The sequence below is a fragment of the Miniopterus natalensis genome, chromosome 9 (genome assembly GCF_054644295.1).
Source record: "Miniopterus natalensis isolate mMinNat1 chromosome 9, mMinNat1.hap1, whole genome shotgun sequence".
Classification (NCBI taxonomy): Eukaryota; Metazoa; Chordata; class Mammalia; order Chiroptera; family Miniopteridae; genus Miniopterus; species Miniopterus natalensis.
The window spans coordinates 18,404,170-18,429,918 of record NC_142089.1 but is presented as its reverse complement, the minus strand read 5'-3'; the positions used below and the strand labels follow the sequence as shown (position 1 = coordinate 18,429,918).

Below are 25,749 nucleotides of genomic sequence, written 5' to 3'. Positions count from 1 at the left end.
CGAAGAGGATTTTGGCTTTTGTGGGGAAACGGGGGGAAAGTAGAGATAGCGTGGGGCGCTTGCTTTGCAGCGAGCCGCTGGAGAGGCATCCTGCACCCCGGCAGCGAGGGGCCCGCCCTGTATCAAGAGGCCAGAGCCTTGAGCTTGTCTGTGAGCATCGATGAGACCCATTTGGGGGGTCTGGGAACACTCGAAAAATTTTCCAAGTAAATAAATGGTAATTGTTTCTTCACTTGATGCCATTTGGGCTCACAAAGAGTTTCATGTGAACGTTTTACTTGGTGGTAGCTAGGGAAACCTGTAACGTGGGGTGCTCACACATTTCAAACAAGGATAGAAACCACAAGCAATGCGGTGAAGACACAGGCAAAGGCGTGGCAGGAGCTCTGCCGGACAGCCGCGACTGGCCACATCGGCCACCCGCTGCTGTTGGACTCTCCCCTCCCCTCCGAGAACTGGCCCTGCCACCTCAGCTCTCTCCGTCAAAGGGCAAAGTCCTGGGCAGGGACATCCACCGGTCCGGCCTGGTCATGCACTCACTCCCCAGTTTCCAGGCAGGCAGGACTCTGTCCTTTCAGCTTCTGTCAGGTGAAAAGTGGTTATTCCCCGCCCCCCCCCCAAGCCCTTTGCAGTGTAAGATTTTCACAGTGTAAGAGAGGCTTTCCTCTGCTGAGTGCTGTGGTTTCTCCCAACCTACCGGCCTCTCCTGCCTCCAGGCCTTTGCACACGCAGTTCCCTGCGTGTGGAATACCCTTCTCCAGCTTCTATTCTTTTTTAATCCATGCCCGAGGATATGCCTTTTCATTGATTTGCAGGGAGAGAGAGAGAAAGGTTGATGTGAGAGAGAAACATCCATGGGCCGCCTCCTGCACACGCCCTGAGGGGGATCAAACCTGCACTCCCCTGGCCCATGAGACGACGCCCCAACCAACTGGGCCACCCAGCCAGGCCCTCCTCTGCAGGCAAACCCTCCTCATCTCTTCTAGAGGTCACTTCCCCTCAAAATGATCACAGGTTCTGGGGATTAGGATGTGAACATCTTGGGGGGGCGGGGCGCAGCATTATCCTGCTTACTACGAAACACTAAGAAATAGTTCTTGGGCTGCCTGTTTGGGGCCCCTCTCACTGTGGCAGGAGCTTTTGTCTCTCCTTCAATAAACTTTTGCTTTTGCTTAAAATATATATATACACACATATAAATGTAAATATATATATATATACACACAAACACATAAATGTAAATATATATATATATATAAAATTTCTTGGCTCATCTTGCATTTATCTCTTCCTCTCTCTCCAGTCTCTCCTGCAAGAGATCTTTATAAAATGTGAACCTGTCCTGCCTAGGAAACTTCCCAGTTCCCCAAAGCCTACCAAATAGAAACCACAGCACACCCTACCCTCTCTCACCTCTGATGGTTCGCTCCCAGTGTTCTCTCAGCCTCAAATTTCCCCCACCCCAAAGCCAAATCCTCGGTATCCTTCAAGGTCCTTCTCTTTCACAAAAACCTCCACGATCCCTCTTGCTGGAACCCAGCTGCACGGTGAGTCCCATGTCTGCAGAAACCGCCTATCTTGTTACCTGGCGGGGCACCAGCCAGTCAGACAGACCTGAGCTCGAATCTGCTCAGCCACAGGCTAAGCAATTGTGCCTTTCTTTACTCTATTAATAAAAATGCGGATAATAGAGCACTTACCTCATATGTAGTTTGTTGTGAGAATTAGATGACACAATAGACGTAAAGTGCTGAGCACTGTGCTGGCACACAGTACCCAATAATAGTTTGATGGTAACAGTTATTATTAAAAATTAATAGTTGAGTGAATAATGAATGAGGTAGTCCCTCCTGCCCCTGGGATCTCAATATCTCTTTATGGTCTTTAGTATGTCCCAAAGCCTACTATTTATTCATTTTTGAAAATTGAATAAATACACCTTACAGCCCAGCTGGCATGGCTCAGTGGTTGAGCGTCGACCTATGAACCAGGAGGTCACGGTTCGATTCCTGGTCAGGGCACATGCCTGGGTTGCAAGCTCTATCCCCAGGAGGGGATGTGCAGAAGGCAACCAATAGACGTCTCTTTCTCATTGAAGTTTTTATCTCTCTATCCCTCTCCCTTCCCCTCTCTCTAAAAATCAATAAAAACATATTTAAAAGAATAAAAAATAAATAAACCTTACATTTTGTGTATTAATGTGTAATCTTAGTTGCTTTTCCTCCTGGGGTTTGGGGGGGTGTCCATACCTGGTCAGCATCGCTTCAGGGATTGCTGGTAGAAAGGGAAGGCTGCCCCCATGCCCCTTGCCTGGTGCCCTGGGCAAACCTTGGTAAACTCTGGTCTTCTTGATTGAAGTGAATTTGGGCCACATGGAAGCTTCCTCCAGGGAATATATGCTTGTTTTCCCACCCTCACCCCCACCCCCATGAACCCTGTGCTAACTGGGGCGGCACCTTATCATCCCCAGCCTTGTGGCTCTGTTTCTGTGTGGCTTTGGGCTGGTCACTGTATATCTTTCTGAAAAACGGGCATAACGACTCCTGGTTAGGCACCTTCCAGGTCAGGGACCTTATAGAAGTCCAGTGTGGAGGTGAAGAATGAATGTTAACTTCTTTTGTGAGGTAAAATAGAAGAGATCAAGCTAAAGGGAGAGCAAATTCATTACCAGGATGTGGAAAATGAATTACTCTGAGCCTGTGGGGAAACATAACTGTTTCATAATCACATTCTGGACTAGAGGTCCAAAGGGGCCCTTGGGGCTGCTCTTGCCAGGGTTTCAGGGGTTGCTTCATAAGGGGTGTGGATGAAACTTTCACACACCAAAATGCTGTAGAAATTATTTCCATGTCCAAGAATGGTCATCTCTTTTGAGGAAAAACTACCTTTTCCTGACTTTAAAAGGTCATTTCTTATTTAAAAAAAAATTATATTTGTTTATTATAATTCATCATAGAACTTCTTGAAAATGTAAAAATCACTAAGAAGAGGAGAAGCGCGTGTAATGACACTATACAGAGACCATGACTATCAAACAAAACTGGGGCTTTGTTGTAACCGCAATTTTGTATCCTGTTGGTGAACATCTTCCCATGTGATTAAATATCTTGGGGGGGGGGGGATTCCAGTATACAGATTTGTTACCATTTATTTAACCAATCTCCTATTGTTGAACATTTGGGATATGACCTTTGTTTGTTGGTTTGTTTGTTTTGGGCTTTCGGGCTGGTATAAGTGCTACAATGAGTATCTTTGTTACACAAGTCTTTACACATATCCTTGATTATGTCCTTTTTGTTCCTGGAAGTGGAATTGCCAGACCAAAGGATATTTGATACATATTGCCAACTTGTCTCCTAAAACTGATTTCACCCGTTTCCACTCCCACGGCAATTTTGCGGGAATCGCCGGAGTTGCAGGTGTCATTAACTGTCAAAAAGCCTAACTGGGACTCCCAGAGGGCTTCACCTTTTCCCGCCCACTCCGCGCACCCGCCGCGAGGCCCCCGCCCCCCACTTCAGTTTACGATGGCCCACCCCTTCCTTACTCCCGCCTCGTGGTTGGTAAGTTAAAGTGTCCGTCGAGCTCAGGGGCGGGAAAAGGGCACTGACAGACGTGGCGACGGACCAGTGCGAGCGGCGAGCGGGCCGTGCGTGGGTGCGTGCGTGGCGCGCAGGCCTGGAAGCGCTGGACCTGAGAGGTGTGCAGGCGGGTTGAGCGGCGAGAGGCTTCGGCAGCCATGGCTCCCAACGTTCCCGCGGCCGAGCCGGCCCCAGAGAGTCCTAAAGGCATCCGGGCCGTGCTGCTGGGGCCGCCCGGGGCCGGCAAGGGTACCCAGGTGAGCTGCAGGGCCGGGCTTGACGGCGGAGCCCGTGGAACGCCAAGGTCAGGGCGGCTGGAGGTCCCGATCGCCCCCCAGCGGGGCCCCGGGCTGAGTCCTGGGTGCCCCAGCCGGCGTCTGGGTTCTCGCAAGGCCTTTGGGGGGGGGGGGGGGCAAATTGGGCGTCGGGCAAGTGTGAGTTAGGATTAGAGTTCTCGAGGGATCCAGGCTTAAGGTGACGTGTTAGGAGATCTAAGGACCGATTCGGTGTCTTAAGGAGTTCGAAGCTGAGCGGTTTTGAAGGGTAGGGTGAGCCCCGGGCTGGGACATCTCGCTTGCGGCTTGAGTGGTGGCAGGGACCCCAGGCTCGCTGCGATTTGGGAGTGAATTGCCCAGGGTTACGTTCCAGGCACTCGGGGTAGGGGATCGTTTCTTATAATGATTAAAAGACTGAAGGCGGAGGGGCGTCTCCAGCCCTTGGGCCGGCTGAGGGAGAGCGCCACGGCCAAGTGAGGTGTGACCTGCGCGGACCAGTGCAGCCGAGGGGCGTGGGAGAGGGTACCTCAATCTACAGGTGAGAACACAGGCCCAGAGCGGGCCAGGCGGCTTTCCAAAGGTAGCAGAATTGCCCTAATGGAGCCTGGAACCTCAGGAGCCAGGGAGCCTCAGGTAATTGGAGCCTGAAGTCACCTTCTGCTCCTAGCCGACTGTAGGGCCTCCCTTGGTGTCTGGGATGGAATGGGCCCATGGATCACCTTTGGGATTTATTGTCTTAATTAGGATTTGGAAGCCCATAGTAGGTTGGACTGTCAATCAACCCGTCCTGCCTAGGGTCTGGCATTACCCTGGAGGGCCCCAGGCTCTTGCTTGTTAGATTCTAAAGGGGATTCCTGAAAGTCTGAGCGGCTAAGTGAACGGGGTTCTGGGGACTGCTCCGTGCCCCCCTCTTCTCTTCCTACACTTGCAGAGATTGCAAAGTCTTGGCACACAGACCGTCTTCTCTTGAACTCATCCCTGCGACGCACCCAGCACATTACTTGGCGCTTGGTGGGGTTACTGGAAATGGATACAGATTCATGCGGATGATGAAGAGGGACATCTGGGAGGTTCAGTTCATGCCTATGATTTTGCTTTTTAGCTCTGGGTACTAGGTCAAGAAGGACCACTTACCCTTTTTTCCCTTTAGCCAGAGCTGATTCATCCTTGGAGCTCACTGTTATCTAATGCCCCTGTCCTTAGTAACACCGAAGTCTCCTCTTTCCTGTTGCTCCCACCCTCAGTATTTAAGTAACCCGTAGCCTTAGACTCTGCAGACTGTTGCTGTGAGTATAAACAGGATAACTCAAAGGCATTGATTATTTTTTCTTAGTTCATATTGAAGTGAATAATTTCAGTAGTTGTGACATAGACTACCCGTCCCAGTGCTGGGACAATGGCTTTATAATCTAGCAAACTTTGTACCTTCCAGGCCTCAATGTTCTCACCTGAAAAATGGGTCCCCTACTATACTCATTCAAGGTAAGATAGTCCCCTACCGTACTACCTTACTCATTCAGATAGAGCAGCGCCCATGTAGACCAAAAGTTCACAAGGATCTTGGAAGATAGTGTTATATACGTGTGTAAAGCACCTGTAGGTACCTAGATCACAACCTGTCATATGGTAGGTGTTCAATAATTATTGACTCCCTCATCTTAGTAACATATCTCCCGCCCTCCCAACTCAGATCTGTGTCAGTATAACTAAGGTGATGTAGTTGGAAAGATTTGAAGAAAATTATGAGCTGATTTATAAGGGTCCAGACATGGTGGGAGTTGGTCAGAGGCTTTGTGGAAGTAGAGGAGATGTAATTAGAGCTGGGACTTGAAGAAAGGGTAAGATTTACACAAGTCACTTAACCTCTATACAGCTTTTCATAATTGGAACAATAGGAATACTGGTGGTTGTAGTTTTATGGAGTTTAAAAAAAAAGTGTACATAAATCAGAGGTTGCAAAGTGGCAGCCTATGGCAGCATTTAGCCCACAGATGCTCCCTAACTTTATTATGAAGAGTTTGAATACACAAAAGAAGACAGGATGGTATAACGAGCCCCGCTATACCCATTATCCAGCCCCAACCACCATCAGCTGGTGGCATTCCTTCCCTATTCCTTCACAAATTATTTTAAAGCAGCACCCAGATATTAAAACATTTTATTTGTAAATATTTCAGTGTGTTGCTCTAAAAGATTAATTCTTTTTTGTAAACAAGCACAATATCCCCTAAAACACAATTTTTAATAATAGTCAATGTTCACATTTCCCTTTGTCTCAAAGATGTGATCATTGTCTTTACAGCTTTCCTCCTAGCTCTTTCATTTCTTGCATTTTTTGTGTGGGAGAAATTAGATTGTTTGTTCTGGGAGTGTCCCTCTTTCTGGGAATTTTTAAATTGTATCCCCATGGCATATTCAACATCTTCCCCTTTCCTCTCTATTTCTTATAAATTGGTAGTTTGATCATACACTTAACAGATATGAGTTCAGTTTTGTGGCCCACCTACGTCACTGGTGGTGCTATGCTGTCCGTTAAGAGGCATATCAGCTCTGCTGTCTCTGATATTCAGTGCCTGGTCCAGGAATTCATTGTGGGTGGCAAAATGGTGGCGTTCTAATTATATCTTTCTCTTTTTGTTTATTAGCTAAAACATTTCTATAAAGAGAAACTTTTCATCTGCTATTTGGTATGGTTTGTATAGAAAAGGCAGGATAAACACTTGATTTGTTCCTTTTTTTAAAATCTTTATTGTTGAGAATATTACAGATGTCCCCTGTTCCCTTTTTAAAAAAAATTTTATTGATTTGAGAGAGGAGAGAAACATTGATTTGCTGTTCCACTTATTTATGCATTCATTGGTTGCTTCTTTTTATGTGCCCTGATTGGAGATCAAACCCGCAACCTTGGCACGACGCTCTAACCAACTAAGCTACCCAGCTAGGGCTCTGATTTGTTTCTTTTATTTGTCAGCTTTCAAAGTAATAAGTTGAGTCTTGGCCAGTGTGTCTCAGTTGGTTGGAGCATCGTCCCTTATGGCAGAAGGTGGCAGGTTCCATCCTGGTTGGGAAGTGCGCAGGAGGCGGCTGATCGATGTTTCTCTCTCACATCTCTCTCTCTCAAATAAACTAAAATAATAATAATAAGTTGACCACAAAGAGTTTTCAGTTGTGAAATTTCACGTAAAAATCCAGAGCTCCAGTTTCGTGAGAAGTCAGACCTGGTGGCTGTGGGCCTCCATTCTGGCCTGGCATGTAGTTGAGTGGTCAGGCCGCTTTGGATGGCTCATGTGCTCTCCTGTCCCCTGCATAGCCCTCTTCGCTGCTTATGTTTGACCCATTTCATTCATTTCCATTGCCTGCCTGGCCCCTATTGGTAAATGTTTGCAGTCTTTGATGTAAAATCCCTAACCTGGGTTTGTGCATAGTACCTGCTAAGTAATGTCTGTTTTCTTCCCACTAGGACGTCTTTTTATACCTGCATAACTCAGTATTTTATGTTGGCGTGGCTGAAATTAAACCTGATTCCTATTAAAACTTCTCTTTTTTAACTTAAAAAGTTTAGTTAAACATTTTTAAACTACATGCTTTTTCATCAACATAATGATGTTTAAAACATCTAGAATATGTGGGTTAGTTATTTTATTTAAATTACCATACTTCCCTGTCTCTCTTTTGCAGTCAGATCTTCCTGCAGTGTGGCCAAAACATAGGTGTGTTTTGTGTTTTCTATGCCAGCCCCTCTTCACATTTTCTTTCATGTGTCTAATCTATACCAATTCAAGGCCAGGCACACTTAGGCAATTAGCTGTCATCTTGGAGGTCATGCTCTTTCAGTTATGTCAGTGCAATGACACTTAAACAACTTTTTGAGACCCACACTCTCATTCTCCCTTTTACAGTTAGAGAAACTGAAGTTCAAAAGGCTTGTCCTCTAGGTCACATAGCAAGTAATTGGCAGATCTTGCACCTGAATGACTCCAGAGCTGCTGTTCTTTCTGCTACTATCTGCTGCCCTGGGTTAGATTTTTCTCCTACCCTATGTATGTTTTGTTGGATAAGTTTAGTGCTAGAGATGGAGAGAGCAGCCCTTGCCCTCTAGGAGGGGGTGTAATATACAGAATTGTCACCCTTTGCTTCATTATGTAACAGATCCCTAGCCAAAGACTTTACATGTGTCCTCTTATTTAAGCCTAGAACCCTAGGCAGTAGTCCTGTTATCCATGCCTTTTTACTGGTAAAGTGTATCTTGCCCCAGGATGCACATATAATAGCCAAGGCAAGATTTGAACTCAGACTTGTCCTTGAGCAGCAGAGTCACCATCTTACATTGTTGCTATTAGTCTAGGTATAGGGGGAGAAATGGGAAGTGGCAGGTGAGTGACTCTGACACATGCTAGGGTAGTTCAGGATTAGATCAAGAACTGTAATTTGTTGACAGCCTTCTGTTCTTCCTCCTACCCACCCAGTGATTTTGGTAATAATATCCCTAATTTATAGATGAGGAAACAGTCTCAAAGAATTTCTGGCCTAAGGTTTCATCGTAATTTAAGAGGCAGAGCTGAAATTCAAACACAGGTTTCTGTGCTTTTTAAAAACTTTTTTTACTGAAGTATTATATATAGAGAGAGGTGCAAATATCATAAGCAAGCAGCTCGATGAAAATTCATTGTGAACACATTTGTATAGCTTACACCCATATAAGAAACAGAACATTGCCATCACTCTGAAGTTGTCCTGCACTCTCTTTCAGACACACAACACACACACAAACGTTTCCCAAGGACGGCCATTAACAAGGCCATATAGCAGCAATTTTCAACCAGTGTGCACAAGAATTTTTAAAACATGCAATACCTATTTAGTCAGGGGTACTGACCTCTTTTCCCTTAGACTGTCATATTAAAAAATGACAACAGCCTGGCAGGGCAGGGCTCAGCGGTTGAGCATTAACCCAGGATCCAGGCGATCGGGGTTCGATTCCCAGTCGGGGCACATGCCCGGGTTGTGGGCTGGATCCCCAGTTGGGGGCATGCAGGAGGCAGCCGATCAATGACTCTCTCATCATTGATGTTTCTATCTCTCCCTCCCTCTCCTTTCCTCTCTATGAAATCAATATATTTTTTTAAAAAAGAAAAATGACAACAACCAACACAGCAATAGCCATCTGGTGTGAATGAATCAGAATGTCAGATCGACAAAATATATTTTTTGGTGTGCTGCAGAATTTTGGTAATTTTTTATGTGCCATGAGATGGAAAAGGTTAAAATCGCTACCATATAGCATCATGGTTAAGAGCTAGGGCTCAACAGTCTTGAGGCCTGTTACTAGCTCTGTTGTTACTAGCTATGTGATCTTGGGCAACCTAGCCTCCGAATTTCATTTGTAAAATGCAGATAAAAATAGTTTTTACCTCATGGATTTGTTATATATTATGGATACTAAATTCTATAAAATAACACATGGAAAAATTGCTTGGCTTTTGCAAACACTAAAGTTAGCTGATATTGATGACTTCTTCCTGGAAGAAGAAGGGATAATTGGGTGGGAGAGATAAGCTCAGAATTTGACTACAGAGCCTTCTCTGCAGGGGCGGGGAGAGGGCCTTCCTGCATAGAGAGGAGCCTTGAGCTGAGGTTCATGGAGAGACTTACTTTATGTATTTGGGAATTATACATAAAGCAGCTGTTTGCAGTGGTGCAGGGCATACAGAAGGGGACTTGGGAGGTAAATTTGAAGAGCTTGGAGGGTTTTGAAAGTTGATTGTGGAGACACTGAGTGCTAGGCTAAGATATTTGGACTTCCCCATTGCACTGGGGAGATGTCAAAGGCTCCTGTATGTGTGTGTTGGGCAGGGTGGGTAACATTTCCAACAGTATTTTAGGAGATGATTCTAGCTACATATGCAGGAACAACAGAGGGGAGCCAGAAAAACTGGAGGCAGAAAGATGTTTTCGAGGTGAGAAACCAAGTTAGTTTGAGACTGAATCAAATCTGAAGAACTGATAGCTTCCCTTGATTTCTCTGAATGCCAGACACTATGCTGGACGCTTTTGCATATACTGTATAATCTTATTAAATCCCCACAACAGCTCTGAAAATGGACATGGTTGTACTGTAGGGATGAAGAAACTGAGGCCTTAAGAAGGCTGCATAACTTGTTCAAGGTGATACAGTGAGTAAACTGTAAATCCATTTTCCACCCCAACTCTGAACAACTGTAAGGCCCAGTCTTGCCCCCACTGCCCCAGGGCTTCGAAGACTGTGGTCCATGGCTAATGAGACACAAGTGGCTCAGAGCTTCAGCAGCAACAGACTGGTCAGGGGCCAGGAGCATGGCCAGGCCTGGAAGGTTGTTAAAAATGCAGGTTCTCATGCCCCACACTGTAGAATCAGAACCTGCATTTTAGAAGCATTCCTCCTCTCTGTGTCCCCCCACCCCACCCGTGATTTGGAGTAAGAGAGGCATTGCTCTAAAGTGTAAGCTTGAATTGTGAGGGGAATATAGTCAAGTTATTTCATCAAGCTTCTTCTGCAGTTTGCAAGTAGAGTAATGCAAAAAAAGAGCCCTGGCCAGTGTGGCTCAGTTGGTTGAGCATTGTCCTATGCACCAAAAGGTTACTGATTCAACTCCTGGTCAGGGTACATGCCTGGGTTGTGGATCTTCTGCTCTCACAGCGATGTTTCTCTCTCTCTCTCTTCTTCTCTCTCTAAATGTCAGTTTAAAAAAATTTTTTTAAAGAGTAATGCAAAATAGAAAGACCATGAAAGGAGGTCTTTTATTTACTGACTGCACACTGTGTGTCTGATGTTTTGGATACTTTATTTCATTTTATCCTCACAACAGCCCTAAGAAATAGATGGTATCCGTTATCCCATGTGACTGATGAGGAAGCTGAGATTCTGAGAAGTTAAGTAACGAGCCCAGGGTCACACAGCTATTGAGTGCTTTAACCAGGATTCGTGTGCAAATCTGTCTGACTCCAAAGTCTTAGCTCTTTGCAGCTCATCACCCTGACTCCCTTGCAGCCAGCAGAGAATAAAGAGTCAGTTTCTCGCCATGCCATGCCATGTCTTCCCTATTGGAGTGTCCTTCCGTGCGGCTGTAGAATCCAGTCACCTGTAACAGCACAGAAGAGCCCTATAGTTTGGGGTTCTGTACTGCTAACAGCGCTTCTTTGGTGTTTTGGTCAGCCTTTCCCCTTGAACAAGTCTGACCTCCATATTTTTCACCCCAGTTAATTTCAACAACCAAGGAGAAAGATTGGCAGAAAAGCACAGTTCTCTGGGTATGTGGCCTCTGGGTCAGTTTGGAGGACTGGAAGGTTTGCCATTGCCAGAGGTTCTGACCTTCATTGGTTTTCCAAAGTTTGTAACGCCTTCTCATTTGGGTTCTGTTTTGCTATGAAGTTATTTCTTTGCCTGAACGGAATCGTTCCATGAATCACAAACCAGAATTTGCTGCATTGAGCCCCATCTATTAAGTTTTTATTGTGTGCACCTAAGAAAACTCCCAGTGAACTGGTTTGAAGAAGAACAGAACCCAACTTTTTAAATAAACAATTGAGCCAGAAAGCTAAGTACAGAGGTGCCTCGGTTTTCAAACGTCTCCGTGGATGAACATTTTGGTTTACGAACGCTGTAAACCCAGAGGGAAATGCTTTGGCTGTTGAACACGCCACATGGTGTCCCCTGAGGGCCAGATCCTGAGGCCTAGCTGTTGGCCATCGATCCCCCAGTTTTTGAGCATTTCAGAACTCGAACAGTCTTCTGGAACGGATCACATTCGAAAACCGAGGTATCACTGTGTTAAACTCCTTGAACTGATTCTGTTCCTTATGAGTTCTGCAGTTTTTTTGTTTGTTTTGTTCAATGTTGAATTGTCCAGGTTCTCTTCTTGTCCTAGTCTCTATTCTGATGTATAGCCCTCCAAACTGCGAGCTCACAGAGGACAGGAACTCTGTCTCCTATTCGTCTGTTTCTCTGGCTTCCAGGAGCGTTCTTGGAAGAGATGTCAGTAATGATGAATGAATATATTCATTTCTGTATGAATGAATGTGGACTTAGGGCAGGGGTTACAGTAACAGCTAATGTTCACTGAGAAGTTACTATGTGCCTTGCCCTGCATATGCCAAATTCTGTATACTCTCATCAGCCCAGTGGTGTAGGTGCTGTTACCGAGGAAATTTGAAACTTAGAAAGGTATACAATTTTTCTCAAGTCACATACCTATATAGTCATTGGTAGACCTGAAGTCTGACACCCAGGCAGTTTGATCTCAAGCCCATGCTCTTAACTAAAAGGCTATACTGCCTCCTAAAACTAATATTAAGTACTTACTGTTTCCCACGTTCTCTTTGGATATATGTCATCTGATCCTCACAGCTACCTTCCTTGATGGAGCCCTTTGCCTTCATTTTAAACAGATGAGGAAACCGAGCCTCTGAGAGGTTATGTGATTTGGCCAAGATAATGCAGCTACCAAGTGACAGGGAAGGGGAAAAACTGTCTGCCTGCGGGAAGCCTGTGTTCTTCACCTGGCCCCAGCTGCCCCTCAGGCCAGTGGCCACAGCACTGAACAATCACACATTCAATCCTTTGGCAAATATCTATTCAACACTTTACAGGCCAGGCATTGTGCTTTGTGTACATGAACTCAAACTTCACAGCAACCATGTGAAGTATTGCCATTGCTGTTTTTATTCTCCCTGTTTATAATGTGAAACTGAGGCTTACGTGTCTAGCGGGAGAAGTGATAATAGCTAATATGTGACAGCTTCCTGCGTGCTAGGTGCACCACTTTAAGTGCTTTATGTGTATTATCTCATGCTGTTCTTACTATAAGCTCATAATCATTATATGTTAGAATATAATATAAGGTACTTTTATCCCTGTTACAGGTAAGGAAATAGCCATTTGCCAAAATTTACACAGCCAATAAATTCCAGGGCCAGGTTCACACCCAGGATGTTGGACTCTAGGGCCTACAGTGGTAACTGTATTTTGGTTTTTGTTTTCCCCTCCATAGGCACCCAAATTGGCCAAAAACTTCTGTGTCTGCCATCTCGCCACTGGAGACATGCTGAGGGCCATGGTGGCTTCTGGCTCAGAGCTGGGGAAAAAACTGAAGGCAACTATGGATGCTGGGAAACTGGTAGGTTTGGTGGTACCAGTGAATGTTCATATTCCTCAGTCTAGATCTGCACTGCCTAATGGGGTAGCCACCAGCCACGTGGAGCTATGGAAATTAATTTAGATTCAATTTCATGTAAAATTCAGTTTCTCAGTCTCGCTTGCCACATGTCACGTGTTTGCTGGCCAGCACAGATAGAGAACATTTCCATCACTGTAGAAAGTTCTGTTGGACAGGCCTGTGCTCTGCAGTGTTTGAATGAACTGGCACATCACAGGAACTTTTAGAGTAGCAGGTTACTTGGTTCATTCTGAATTTATTGCACTTATTTTATTCACAGTATTCTTGAGGTTCCTCTGTGCATTTTGTAATATACCAGTTTTTAGGGCCAAAAATGAAACTGCCATCCCTAGGCCAGAACTCAAAGATGTGTTAAAGAGAGGACTCAAGGAGCCACAGTATTTTTAATCTACTTTGTGACTCTGTTCTGTGTCTCTAACAGAGGAATTGCTTTTGACAGACGTAATCCTTCCTGTTTGGGGGATATAATAGTATTTTCTCTTGTTTCTGGCCCAGTTAATCTGATTAGACAAATACAATCTATAGTCTACTGAATCTTCTTTGATTAGTCCAGAGTTTAATTGTAACCGAGTTAATCTGGGACGTGGCCTCTGTGAATCACTTTTAGAAGTCATTTTTCACTTGGCCCTCTGGCCAGCGGGTTGGTTAGGGAAGGTGCTGAGCTTTGCCTGCATTCCCAAATTAAAACTTCCCATCAGGCTTTGAAATTCAGTACCTCTATGGAATGGTACCCCTGCCTGCCTGCCTGCCCACCTGCCCTGCCCGTTTGCTTCCAGCTTTCCCTTCATGTCAGTGAGGCCTTGTCAAGCCAGAAAGCTAGATAGTCTGGACTTTGGGTTTTGGCAGAATATACTGTACTGAGAAAAAGCTGGGATGTGGCAATGAGATTACTTATCTCCAGCCTTCACTTAGTTGCAGAGCTTATACTTTGTCCCCGAGTTCACAGCTGGTCCGGGGAGATAAGAGCACAAGTACCAAGAGGGGCAGCCTTCACTGTAATGTTAGCAGGGAACTTTATCCCTGAAGGCCCAGGAGGAAACCAGCTTTTGAAAGCTGGAAGGGGTCCTCATGGGGGTTTTCAGAGAGGCTCAAAGGCATGTTGAGCTGGCTCCTCAGTTCCTTGGTTCCAACTCAGTCTTGCCAGTCCAGTGAACTTCTCTGCTGCCTCATGTCCAGAGTGGCCAGGGTCACTTTACTGTCAGCCTAATCAAAATTGTGAAACAGGGAAAGTTGGAGCCTCTGTGCATCCTGGTCAACCCCCACTGTCTCCTCCCACGGTCAGGTTATACAGACACAGACCTGTAATCCTGGAATTGGGTTAATGTCACCTAGTTCGTGGATTTAAACCCAAGGCTATTTTGTTCTTGACTTCCAGGTGAGCGATGAAATGGTAGTGGAGCTCATTGAAAAGAATTTGGACACCCCTCCATGCAAAAATGGTTTTCTTCTAGACGGCTTCCCTCGGACTGTGAGGCAGGCAGAAATGGTGAGTGGGTTGGTTTTATATCACCATTGCCTGATAAATTCTGGCCCTTAATCTCTTAATTCCTTTGAGGGAAATGGGTCTGATCAAGCTCTGGTAGCTTAGGTGGGACACACACTCTTTTACAGCTTGACGACCTCATGGAGAAGAGGAAAGAGAAGCTTGATTCTGTGATTGAATTCCGCATCCCAGACTCTCTGCTGATCCGGAGAATCACAGGAAGGTATTTGTCCCCAGAAGGTCCCTTCTTTTCATGCTTCTTCAGAGATTAGTCAGACTGTGGCAATTGTTCTTATCTAATCCCAGTCATGAAACTTAGTGCCGTTTCAACATGGATTGATTTTATTTGGTGACATCTGCTGAAGTGGTAACATGGATGTGGATGTGGAAAGAAGAGCAAAGGATTTGAAGTCAGACAGTATCTCAGTCCTGTCACCTTTTTACTCTGACCCTCGGCAACCTATCTAGGCTGTTTCCTCATATTTAGAGTAGGGTTAATACCTGTTTGAGGAACTTTTGTGCATGTTAGATAACATAAAGTGCTTAATCCAGAGCCTTGCTTATAGTAGATGCTTAAGTGTTAAATTCTTTACCTGTGTCCCTCTGTTTTAGTGCTTTTTAAAATCTGATTTCAGTTGGAGTTGTCATACGTTGCTCTAGGCTTTTTATTAATTATAAAAATAATGTGACCACCCAACCAGGCATGGCTCGGCAGTTAAGCATTGACCTAGGATCCAGGAGATTGTGGTTCGATTCTTGGGCAGGGCACATGCCCAGGTTGCGGGCTTGATCCCCGGTGGGGGCTGTGCAGGAGGCAGCCGATCAATGACGACTCTCATCATTGATGTTTCTATCTCTCCCTCTTCCTTCCTCTCTCTGAAATCAATAAAGATATATTTAATAATAATAATAATAATAATATGATCATCTACACGAAGTTTAGAAAATGAAGGGAAAATTTGCTCATGGTATAGCCACTGCAGCCAAAACCACTGTTACTTTTGTGTGTGCATGTTTTGTTTTAAAGTCCTTGTTTCTCCATAGTAGTCAACATTGACTACTGTGCATCTGAACCAGTTGGTTCTGAAAGATCACCAATGCTTCGGGCAACAGTTTCCTCTGTCCTGTTTTTACTAGTCACTCTGCCGTCTGCATTGTGCCTCCCAGAAATATGTTGAAAGCTCTCAGCCACTAATTGACCCTCCCATCCCTTTTTTATTGTGGGCTTTAGCTTTTTTATTACTTGGCCATTTTAATGGAATCTTAGGAAGGTGGTAAGCCTACGTCATGGAACCCGACATCTGTGACATATTTTTAATTGCTGTGTGATTTTTCACAGATGAACCATCATTCACTTAATTGTTCTCTTATTGTTATACATTTGTGCCTCTTCCAGTTGTTCACTGTTAAATTTATGCTGTGACCATCATAATACATGTAAAATTTTGGATTTAATTAGGGGGAAACTGTTTTCTTACTGTAAATTTTATTACTTTGATTTCCTAATGAGGTTGAATGTTTTTTCCATGCGTCTGCAGTCCACATTGTCAAGGGGGCAGACATGTAAACAGATAGCAGAGTGAGCGTTAGCGGCATTTTCCTGTAAGGCTATGTTAGATACAGTGGGATCATCTTACATTAATTTTCTTTTCAAGTGTCCAGGTTTCATGTTTCTAGCTATTCCATAGGCTCCTTTAATGCAGAAACTTTCCTTTCTTTGCATCCCCACTGGCACAGAGTAGACAAAGTTGATGTAGCGCTAAGGTTGATAGGATGGGACATCACCAGGCCTGGGGTCCCTGATGCGTGCAGCAGATGTTAACAGTACTAGGTGGCACTGGCGGCCTTTGATTCAGTCGACCCAGTGTCTTGAGCTCCTGCTTTGTGCTCAGCACAGTAGTAGACTCCAGGGCAGGGAGCAGGAGAAGACAGAGAACAATATGATGCCCATCTCTCACCTCAGAGAGTTTACAAACCATACATGAAACCTGAGCTGTTAAGTGTGGTCAGAAGTCCAAGAAGAGAGCTTTGGGGGAAGGAGGGAAGGCTGCCTTTCTGGATAGAGAGGATTTTGGTGGCTTTCCCAGAAGTGAGTAGAGGCCAGAATAAGTATGGGTTGGAGGAGGGGCTCTAGCTGAGGCTAGTGGCAGGATGTCTGTCCAGAGTTGGAGGAATGGCCTTGAGTGCTGGGCAGTAGACAGAGTCAGGAATCGTGGCATGTTCTTAAGCCATTAGGTGTTGTGGCAAAAACAACATTCTAAGAACATTAGCTTGGTCTTGGCATACAGGCTAAATTGGGGAAAGGAGAAACAGACAAGGACCCCACCTAACAGCCTGATTGGCCCACATGTGAAGTGGTGGAGGCTTTTAACTGGGGTTGGCTGGCAGGGAACAGAGAGATTCTTAAGAACAAACTACAGGATTGATGTTGAGGGCGAAACAGGGAAGACTCGGTCTCTCAGTTTGGAAGTAAGTGGTTTAGTGTGATCCCCTCCCTCGCAGTGGAAGGACTAGCATTTTCCAAGTTCCCTCTGCACATCAGTGACAAAGCTGGCACCAGAAACCTGCTTTCTGCCTCCTAGTCCACTGCTAGTCAGGAACTAGCAATTGAATGTGGATCTTATTTAAATCTGACATGCTCAGGACCCCACTGTAGATATCTTCAGAATTAGCTCATACCTCACTTCTAATAAATTTATGAGTCATTATTTTATTTCTTAAATAAGTATGGCTGGTGGTTTGGGGTTTTAACCTATTCAGTGTTGGCTCTCTAGTATCCTAATTATCCTACCAGCTGGTTCTCTGGTCTCATTAGCCTAATGTCTCCTGCCATCCCATTCTGTGGATGAGAATACAAGTATCTGAAGTGCCACATTCAAGGTGGCAGTGGCTGTAGATTCCCAGCCCTGGTCCCTCCACCTCCAGGCCAGGTTCAGTGACTCATAGAGCTGTTTTGGTTGGTGCTTAAGACCAGTTCCATCTGAGAACTTGGAGATTGGGCTTTCTTTTTTTCCTTTTCCTTTTAAGGAGTGAGCCTTGCATTCCTCTTAAAATGATGTTTCTGAGTAGGGAGGGAGCACTGTTGTTGTAACTGGAAGACTGAGGGAATGTGAGAGTGAGCAAGAATGAGAGAGGAGAGAGTCGTGTTTATTGCCATCTGGCTGCCATGTGCCCTGTGCTCTCCAGAAAGTGAAGAAATAGGATCCACACCTCACGCCCCCCCATTCCTAAAGGGAAAGCTGTAGGTGAGCCGAACAGCCCACACTCTCCCTCCCCTCGGGTCTCCCAGCGCTGCACCAGATGAACCGCTCCAACAGCTAAAGTAAGGAGGGCCCATCCTCACCTTCATGCTTGCAGTCATGGGCCCACTCAGTGTAGCTAACTTGCTCTGTTGTCACCTCACCCCGCTGCCCAGTGCTGTAAATGAACCCCCTTATACTATAAATGGACCTCTTGACTCTGAAAAATGCACCGTCATTGAAACACAGCATCACATTTTACACAGTTGCGGCTTTGATAGTCTAACACAGACTTTCCTAACTGATGAGCTGAGATCTTGATCCCCGCAGCCATTAGAGCAGCTGGGCAGGCCTGGGGTGGCCATACCTCCCCGGGAGGAGCAAGGGCCTCGAGCACTGTATTTCTGTGTGTGCCAAGAGCTGAAAGATGTTGGGACGTCCTGGTCTAACAGACCTTGAGGAGAGCTGCCATCAATCAAATAGGCAGACCTTGGTTGGCTCAGACTTGGGAAACGACATGAACTTGAGCAAGTGGGCCCTGGCTGCTGAGCTGTGTTTGTCCTGCCTCCTTCCCTTCTTAGGTCTCTGGGCTCCTGTGGTGAAGCCTCACCCGGTCAGGAACACAGGCTTGTTGCCTAAGGGGACACATCACAGGTGTGGCTACCAGTGCCAAATAAGTGCTTCCTCTTGGGCTCTTTATTCCATGACTCGTTCAATAAGTCATTTTTCCCAGCACTTTGAATATTGCGCTTTAGTGGTTGGGCTCTCTTTTATCTTTATGATCACAAATGGTGCTGCATCATCTGGTGGTGTTTGCATCTTAGGACATATTTTTCCAATAGCACCTTTCTGGATTTATAACCAACCTAGGTTACAAAATAAGGTTGGTTTCTCTGCCCCTCATAGCATTTTGCACAAATCTCTGTTAAAGGATTGTGAGGTTTATTGTGGTTATTTATTTCCACATTTGTCTCCCCACTGAATTAAGCACTGCTTGAGCAGGGAACCTGACGTGTTGCTCTATAGCCCCCAGATTGAGTTTAAGGCCTGAATCGGACGAGGTATTTAGTAAAGATTTGTTGAATAAACAGGTAAATAGAATGAGCGGCTGTGTGACACCAACACCAGAGTTCTTCTTCCAAGTCCTGAATTAGGTAGTTGCACCAGCTCTTCAGCCAGGTACTCATTTTAATGTTGGATCAAAATAGAAAACATACTCACTCAGTCATAAGCTCAGTTATCTCCTTCAGCAAGAGATGCCGATAGCTGTGTTCTCTGCTGGGTTCAGGTCCTTGCTCCAGCTTCTCTGTCTCTGCTCGTCATCTTGGGAGACCCCTGCGGTTCCGGATACTTTCAGGCCACTCGACTTTTGTTCCTTTGCTGTCTTTCAGGCTGATTCACCCCAAGAGTGGCCGTTCCTACCACGAGGAGTTCAACCCCCCAAAGGAGCCCATGAAAGATGACGTATGTAGACTCAGGACAGGACTTTTCCTTCTCCTTCCTTCGTTTCCCCTTTGTTTCTCCCATCTTCCCTTCATTTCTACCAGCATTACTGACTTAACCATGAGAAATATTATAGTCACATAAATCACACGGGCTGTGGCTCATCTCTGCAGTGCCTCTCCAGCTGGCTTACTGCTTGACTTTGAGGTGGCTACCGGTGCTAGCTACTTCCCAGTGCCCAGTTTGTACCTGTCCTTTGTCCAGAGCAGCACCTTTCTGACATTGTGGTAACCTGAATGGTTAATCAGGAGAAGGCTGCGTGGAAGCGCAGAGGCAGAGCCAAGGAGAAGAAGGTAGCACTGGAAAGAAGTTTGTTGACCTGCTTCAGAAGAATGTCCTGTCTCTCTAGTCATTCTCCTGTGCCCTACACATTCAAAATATTTTGGCCAGGTTGACATTGCCAAATTCTTATGACAGTCTTCAATTGTCTGCAGGTGTAAAAGGGAGGGCCTCATGTGTGTTCACTGTAACATTTGCCACAAACAGCCCATGTCCTGTGTTTCAGAGCATGCAGGCAGTAGTAAGAATTTCCTGGAATTATCTTTGTCTGTGAGACAAGTTCATCAGGTCATACAGGTTCCAATGCCACCATGATAATTTAGTCACATTTCACAGAGTTAGTAGTTCTTTCATTCAGAGTTCTTTCGCACTTTACTTGCTACTTTCAGAGTGTTGGTGGCTGACACCCTGATAAAAGCACAAAATACTTAGGCAAATAAGATGGTAATTGCAAATGCATCTCTGATTTTGATGTATTTTCCTGGTCTGAGGGGCCTCCATCTTTTTTTTCTGACCTTGAAGTGTTCACCTTGGAACCTGAATGGCCTGAGCAAAAGCTAAGAGAAAGGCATTGCCCATCTTCCTCTCACAAGCCTCTTCCCTCTCAGTTGCTGTTTCAGGCTCCCTGACTTCTCTGGGCCAGTTGGTCTGCTCCTGGGACCAACTTGCTGGGATTGGTGAAGTTCTTTAAAATTCTTTATTGGAGAGGGTCTAGACTGTCTGCCTTTCCCTCCGATGGACTTTGGGATTAGACAGCAGCTCAAATGTGCATCTGACATCGGAAACCTTTGCTAACAGTCCCGGCCTTCCCTTGCCTCTTCCTATTCTCAGATCACTGGGGAACCCTTGATCCACAGATCAGACGATAATGAGAAGGCCTTGAAAATCCGCCTGGAGGGCTACCACACGCAGACCACCCCGCTGGTGGAGTACTACAGGAAACGGGGGATCCACGCTGCCGTTGACGCCTCCCAGACCCCTGATGTCGTGTTTGCAAGCATCCTAGCAGCCTTCTCCAGAGCCACATGTAAAGACTTGGTTATGTTTATCTAATGTTGGGTCCAAAAAGGAATTTCTTTCTTCTTCCTATCCCTGTTGAGGGAGTGGGTGGGAACAGCAGACCAGGCAGAAGGAAGCTTCCTCAGGCCAGCAAGAATATCATTTCTTGTATTGATTAAAAAAGCACTTGCTTGATGTATCTTTGGTATGTGTGCAACTCTCATCTCATCTATGTGTGTGTTGGTAGAGATGTGTGTACACTCCTACTTTCTAAGTTGTAGGCGAGATTTCTTTACTAGCTGTTTACTTCTTTAGACATACTCTCAATTTTATTTTTTGATTAAAATAAACTAACTCAGATATCTGCCAGGTACCCCAGTTCCCTGGTATTTATTCCATTTCCGACAGCTGATTAGAAGTCCAGGGTCAAGTGTAGTCAGTCAGGGCCCCAGTACCTGGTGGCAGATTGTTGGCAGGGAATTCCACCTGTTTCCTAGCCCACAGTGAAAAGCCACATGAGCCTGTGGTTGACAGGGATCATTGACCCCCCCCCCCCCCCAAATGGAAGTTAAAAGGTACTTAAATTATGGGTTCCAGAAATTACGGGAAGAGGGTACCACCAGAGAAAGAGAAAGGCCAAGTTGGAATATTTTTGTGATCTGCATCATGGTTCTAAAAAGAAGGGATCATTTGCGACCTGTGTTTGAAAACCGAATTGTGGCCAAAGAATTAAACCAGATGATGGATCCTTTTAAATTCAAATTGTCTTCTGAACATCCAGCCTGGGCATCTGAGAGCAGCCAGTCTACTTCCCCAAAGTGGATTTTGTTTTTATTTTTAATGTTTGCCTCTGTTTCCAAGAACAAAACAGTGATTTGGAGGTAATCTATTCTTGGATTTGTTTTGATTAGAATTTACTCAAACTCAGTCACTCTCCAGGATATGAAACCCAAATAAGATGTATACCTTTTAAACTCAAACCCTCTCCCTTCCAGATTCAATCCTTCGCCACTTACTTCATGATGATGGTGGCCACAGACTCCCCAAGAAAAGATCACCCAAAAATAAAATCATCTATGACAGTAATCAACTTTTATGCCTAACCTCAGCTCCCCAACTAGAAAGCATTTCCTGGGTTCTGTGCTGAGCCTTTTGGTCTTTGGTAAGATTCGTGGCAAATGGATGAATTAACAGACTGCTGTGACAGACCACAAAAGCAGCAGCCTGTGGAAAAACCATTAGAAAATCAGTGGCAGGTCCAGTAAATAATGCCTCCTGCTCTGGAGTAATATGCTGATTCAGTACAGTGACTCTCAAGTTCCCAGTGTCCCTCTGACATGAGCCCTCCTGCTGTCTGTGGGACTACCAGAGGGCTTGTCCTCTGTCTGCCTGGAAGCTGGCTTGGGTACGTGGCCGTCTTGCTTCTCTCTTTGTCTGGCTCTAGTGTGTGTCTGCTGGCTCTGCTCTGCCTTGTTTCCCTGGCTGTAAACTAACTCCACCCAGTCTGGTGTGGGGTGTTTCTGGGAAGCACGTGACTTCTGAGAAAGGGCAAAGGAAAGGAGTGAAACCAAAACTGTCAGCTCTGTCTGTGGGGATCTGCAGTCCTTGTCTGGATGAGATGGCCTCCTGAGTCTGCTCCCCTTTGACTGGGGACAGTTGCAGGCACTCAGCCTCAAAGTTGAGGTCCTTGAATGTTTGCTAATTGAATGTGCATGATCCTTGCTTAAATATTCGTCATTCACCCATATACATTCACATGCGTGTACATGCACAACATGCGTGTGTGATATTTGAGCTGTGGGTGAAAACTAGATGTGGGGGATGCATATGCCTTTTTCCGGGTGGTTAGGGTTCGGTTTTTGCTTCATTTAATTCCAGAGCCTTAACCTCGGCAAGCATGAGAATTTTCATCTGGCAGAGAAATGTCCAGTGTTTAATGCATTTGGTCTCTGAGGCATGCATGCCAGCCTTCTCTGATGTTTACTTGGTTTTTAAAAACCCACTTTGTTCTCTTGTTTTCCTCTCTATTTCAGCCTAGTAACAGAAGTCCAGGCGAGACTACACCACTGCTCATCACCCCGCAGCGTGATCCCTGCTCTTAGGTGCTGGGCAGAGGGGAGGGGTGGTCAGGGTAAGGATGGAGAGTCAAGAGTGGTGAGGGGCTCAAGAAAAACATTGGAAGAGCAAGTGTTGTAATGAGGCCATTTCTTTTACATATAGTAGGCGTCTTAACAAGGATGAGTAATTAATTTTTTAAAGACTGATTGGGGGGATATAAGTAGAAATAGGGAAGTGCAGTACTATTTCTAAGGAATCAAGTTTTCATTTACTCTGAACTGGTAACAATATTTTTTAAAGTGAGTGCCCTGAGTCCTCGGCTTTTATCTCAGAGCCTCGTGGGTGGCCAGCCCAGGAATGTAGGAAATCAAACTGTTGTTCCATCTGCCCTATAGCTTGGAACAGGGAGGGTTTAACTACTGACGCTGGTTCCGCACACCCTGAGGTAAAAAATCATCTCCACATTTGAAAGAGAATGGGGGGGGGGGGCAGTGGCTCAGCAAATCAAGTTTACAGGAGTCATGGGGAGGGTGGGGCAGGCCTGTCTTGCTCCCTTCCCAACCTACCATGGATTTACCAGTCCACCTGCTCTCATGGGTGAGCGCTAGCAACCACCCAGTGTGTGCCACGGTCCTACGCTCTTGCCTTCCTTCATCCATGATGTGTGAAGGGACCCTTCAAATAAATGAGCAAGTGTCCTAAGCAACATCATCCAAAGATTGTCCTTCCTGTCCTCAAATCCTACAACTGGGATCACTCGACAGCACTGTGATGTATTTTCAATGAGGTGCCTTTATTAAATGACCAAATGCTGCCTTGTTTGACCCCTAAATCAATAAAATATGTGAAAGTTTGCATCCCCTGTTGTGGCATTTTTTGAGGGGATCTGGGCTAGTAAAATGACGTTGAATTCTGGATCTGGCTGGGAAGCCCTTTCTTGTGGTCACTAGAAGCTGCGAGGTAGGAAGGTCCAAGTGTGCTCATAGATGAGCCTGCACCCTCTTGACCTTCAGCTCATATGCAGGCTCTTTTTGAGCCAGAGGACAAGGCAGCTTGGTCTAGTGTAGATAGCGCTGTGCTTGGCTCAGGGGATGTACAACAAATCCCAGCCAGTCATTTACTCTGCTCCTATTTCCTTGTCTGAAAAGAGACTGGGATGCTGCCTTCTCAGACTTATTAGCATTAAATGAAGTTTATAAGAAGCTTTTTGCCTGGCACACAACAGACACAGGATAAGTATTAGTTGAATCCAAATACACACGGAAAAATATCTGCTCCCTTCCTGGCTAATTGAGTGGACAGTTGTCTGCAGCCCATAAAGCCAGAGCTTCTAATCCCCAAGCCAGATTTTTGGCTGCCTTTTCAGATGCCTCTTGAACACCCTTGGTTGATTCTTTGTAAATCCGTTTCTTCCCCAACAAAAATGAGCTTAAAATTGTCTGTTCAGACTGAAGCTCTCATGCGCTTTGGAAGGGCTGCCAGTGCTGGTGAGGTTTCTGGGAAGTGACTGCTCCCTGAAACCGGGGGAGCTGGGCTGGCAGTGCCGCCATTCTTTCAGGCTCCTATTCTGGGGAGAAGCAGAGTTGTCACTGTCACTCCCTGAGCCAGCTCCTCCCTCTTCTGCTTCCCCACTTCCCCACTCTGCAGTCATTTTCGGGTGACAGTGTGACTTATTTGCTCTGGCCTCTTCATTCCGAGCTATTTAAATGCCCTGTGAAAATTTTCTTCCCTTCCTTGGTCATCATGCAGTAAACGGGGGGAAATATTTGTCAAAGCAGCCTGGGAGTCTGCGCAGTGTGGTGAAGGAATAAATTGAAAGAAGACCCGGTGAGCTGTTATCCATTCACTCCTCTGGGCTTGGATTCTTCATCTGGAAACCAAGACTGGGTGAGCTAAGAACCGCTGCTGATCCTGCAGGACCACTGTGCCGCGGACGATGCGACAGCTTCACCCCACAGCCTCGCTCGAACCTCAGGAAGCACCCTAGCCGGTCAGAACTGTTGATCTTTCTTGAAGGTGAGGAAACCAAGGCTTAGAGTGGTACAGTAAGACTCTTGAGGTCACACACAAGGGGCAGATTCAAACTGTCCCCTTGATTTTGTTGCTGAAGGGGTTTAGGGACTTGCACAGCTCTACAGCAGGAAGGGCCCCTCAGATAAGAGTTCTTTTTCACGGACACTCACACTCTGCCAGAACTGATTTTGAAGAAGTCACCACCAGTCTGAGGACCCAGGGTGTGCGTCTTAGGGTCTGTGAAGTGCACAAAGGGCTACAGACAGAATGGAGCTGGGTGAGGAGCAGCCTTGGTCTTCAGGAAGCCTCACAGTTCTTCCTCAGAAAGACAGAGAAATGAGTCAGAAGACAGATTTCAGCAGCATTCCTCCACCATGAGACCTTGAGCAAGTCATCTCAACTCATCAGTAGAATAGAAACGGTCCCCGCCCCTCTGGTGTGCTGACAACACTGGTGACCAGTCCACTCGAGTGGGCCAGGATTTCCAGGTACACAGCTGGTGCTTGGTATATGCTGATGGAGTTCACACAGAAAAATGTAGGCATCGGCAAGACCTATTGTTTCACAGACTTAGGGACCAGGCTAAGGATTCTTAACCTGAAGATTCCCTAGGAGTCCATGGACCTCTGAAATTGTGTACAGAATTCTGTATTTTTGTATTTTCATAATTGATGATAATTTAACATATATTTAATGCTTACTGTGTAGTAGTTTCTGCATATGTTATTTATGTCCAATAACCTTGTGGAAGTAAATACTATTATCTCCATGTTATGTGTGTGCATTTTGAGGTTCATCCATCTAGGAGTGTAGAACCAGGGTGAGCCTGGTCTGTGCTCCACACTCCAGCCTCTCACCACTGCACCCATTGCTTTGACACTTTGCTGAGAAAGGAGAAAGATTCTCAAGGCACTTGTGATACAGAGAAGTCTGAGCCATGGGTCTGAATGAAAGAAGAAATTTGAATAGGTTGGCTTTGCCACAGTGCAGGACCTGAGTGGGGAGCGCTGCCTCAGGTGAGGCCCTTTTCTACTTTGGCATTCTTTCTTACTCTCTTGCTTTGGGTGCTAAAGTGCCAGTGTAGTGAATTTGCAAAGCTCTTGGAAC

General features: G+C 45.7%; 1 protein-coding gene across 5 annotated transcripts; it reads left to right on the top strand.

Annotated features, from left to right (window-relative positions):
* The first annotated feature begins 3,700 nt into the window (after positions 1–3,700).
* AK2 (adenylate kinase 2) lies at positions 3,701–25,411 on the top strand. 5 transcript variants are annotated; one of them, XR_001603580.2, is made up of 8 exons: positions 3,701–3,838; positions 12,883–13,008; positions 14,444–14,554; positions 14,680–14,774; positions 19,182–19,254; positions 20,404–20,599; positions 21,567–21,976; positions 22,605–25,411. XR_001603580.2 is itself a non-coding variant. In XM_016217990.2 (7 exons), the coding sequence occupies exons 1-7, from the start codon at positions 3,740–3,742 to the stop codon at positions 22,607–22,609; spliced, it is 705 nt and encodes a 234-aa protein (XP_016073476.1). In that variant the 5' UTR covers positions 3,701–3,739; the 3' UTR covers positions 22,610–25,411. The 5 variants fall into 5 exon arrangements, 4 of the variants coding, with proteins under 4 accessions (XP_016073476.1, XP_016073466.1, XP_087676406.1 ...); XM_016217990.2 differs by lacking the exon at positions 21,567–21,976; XM_016217980.2 differs by having other exon boundaries at positions 21,567–25,411.
* The last annotated feature ends 338 nt before the right edge of the window (positions 25,412–25,749 follow it).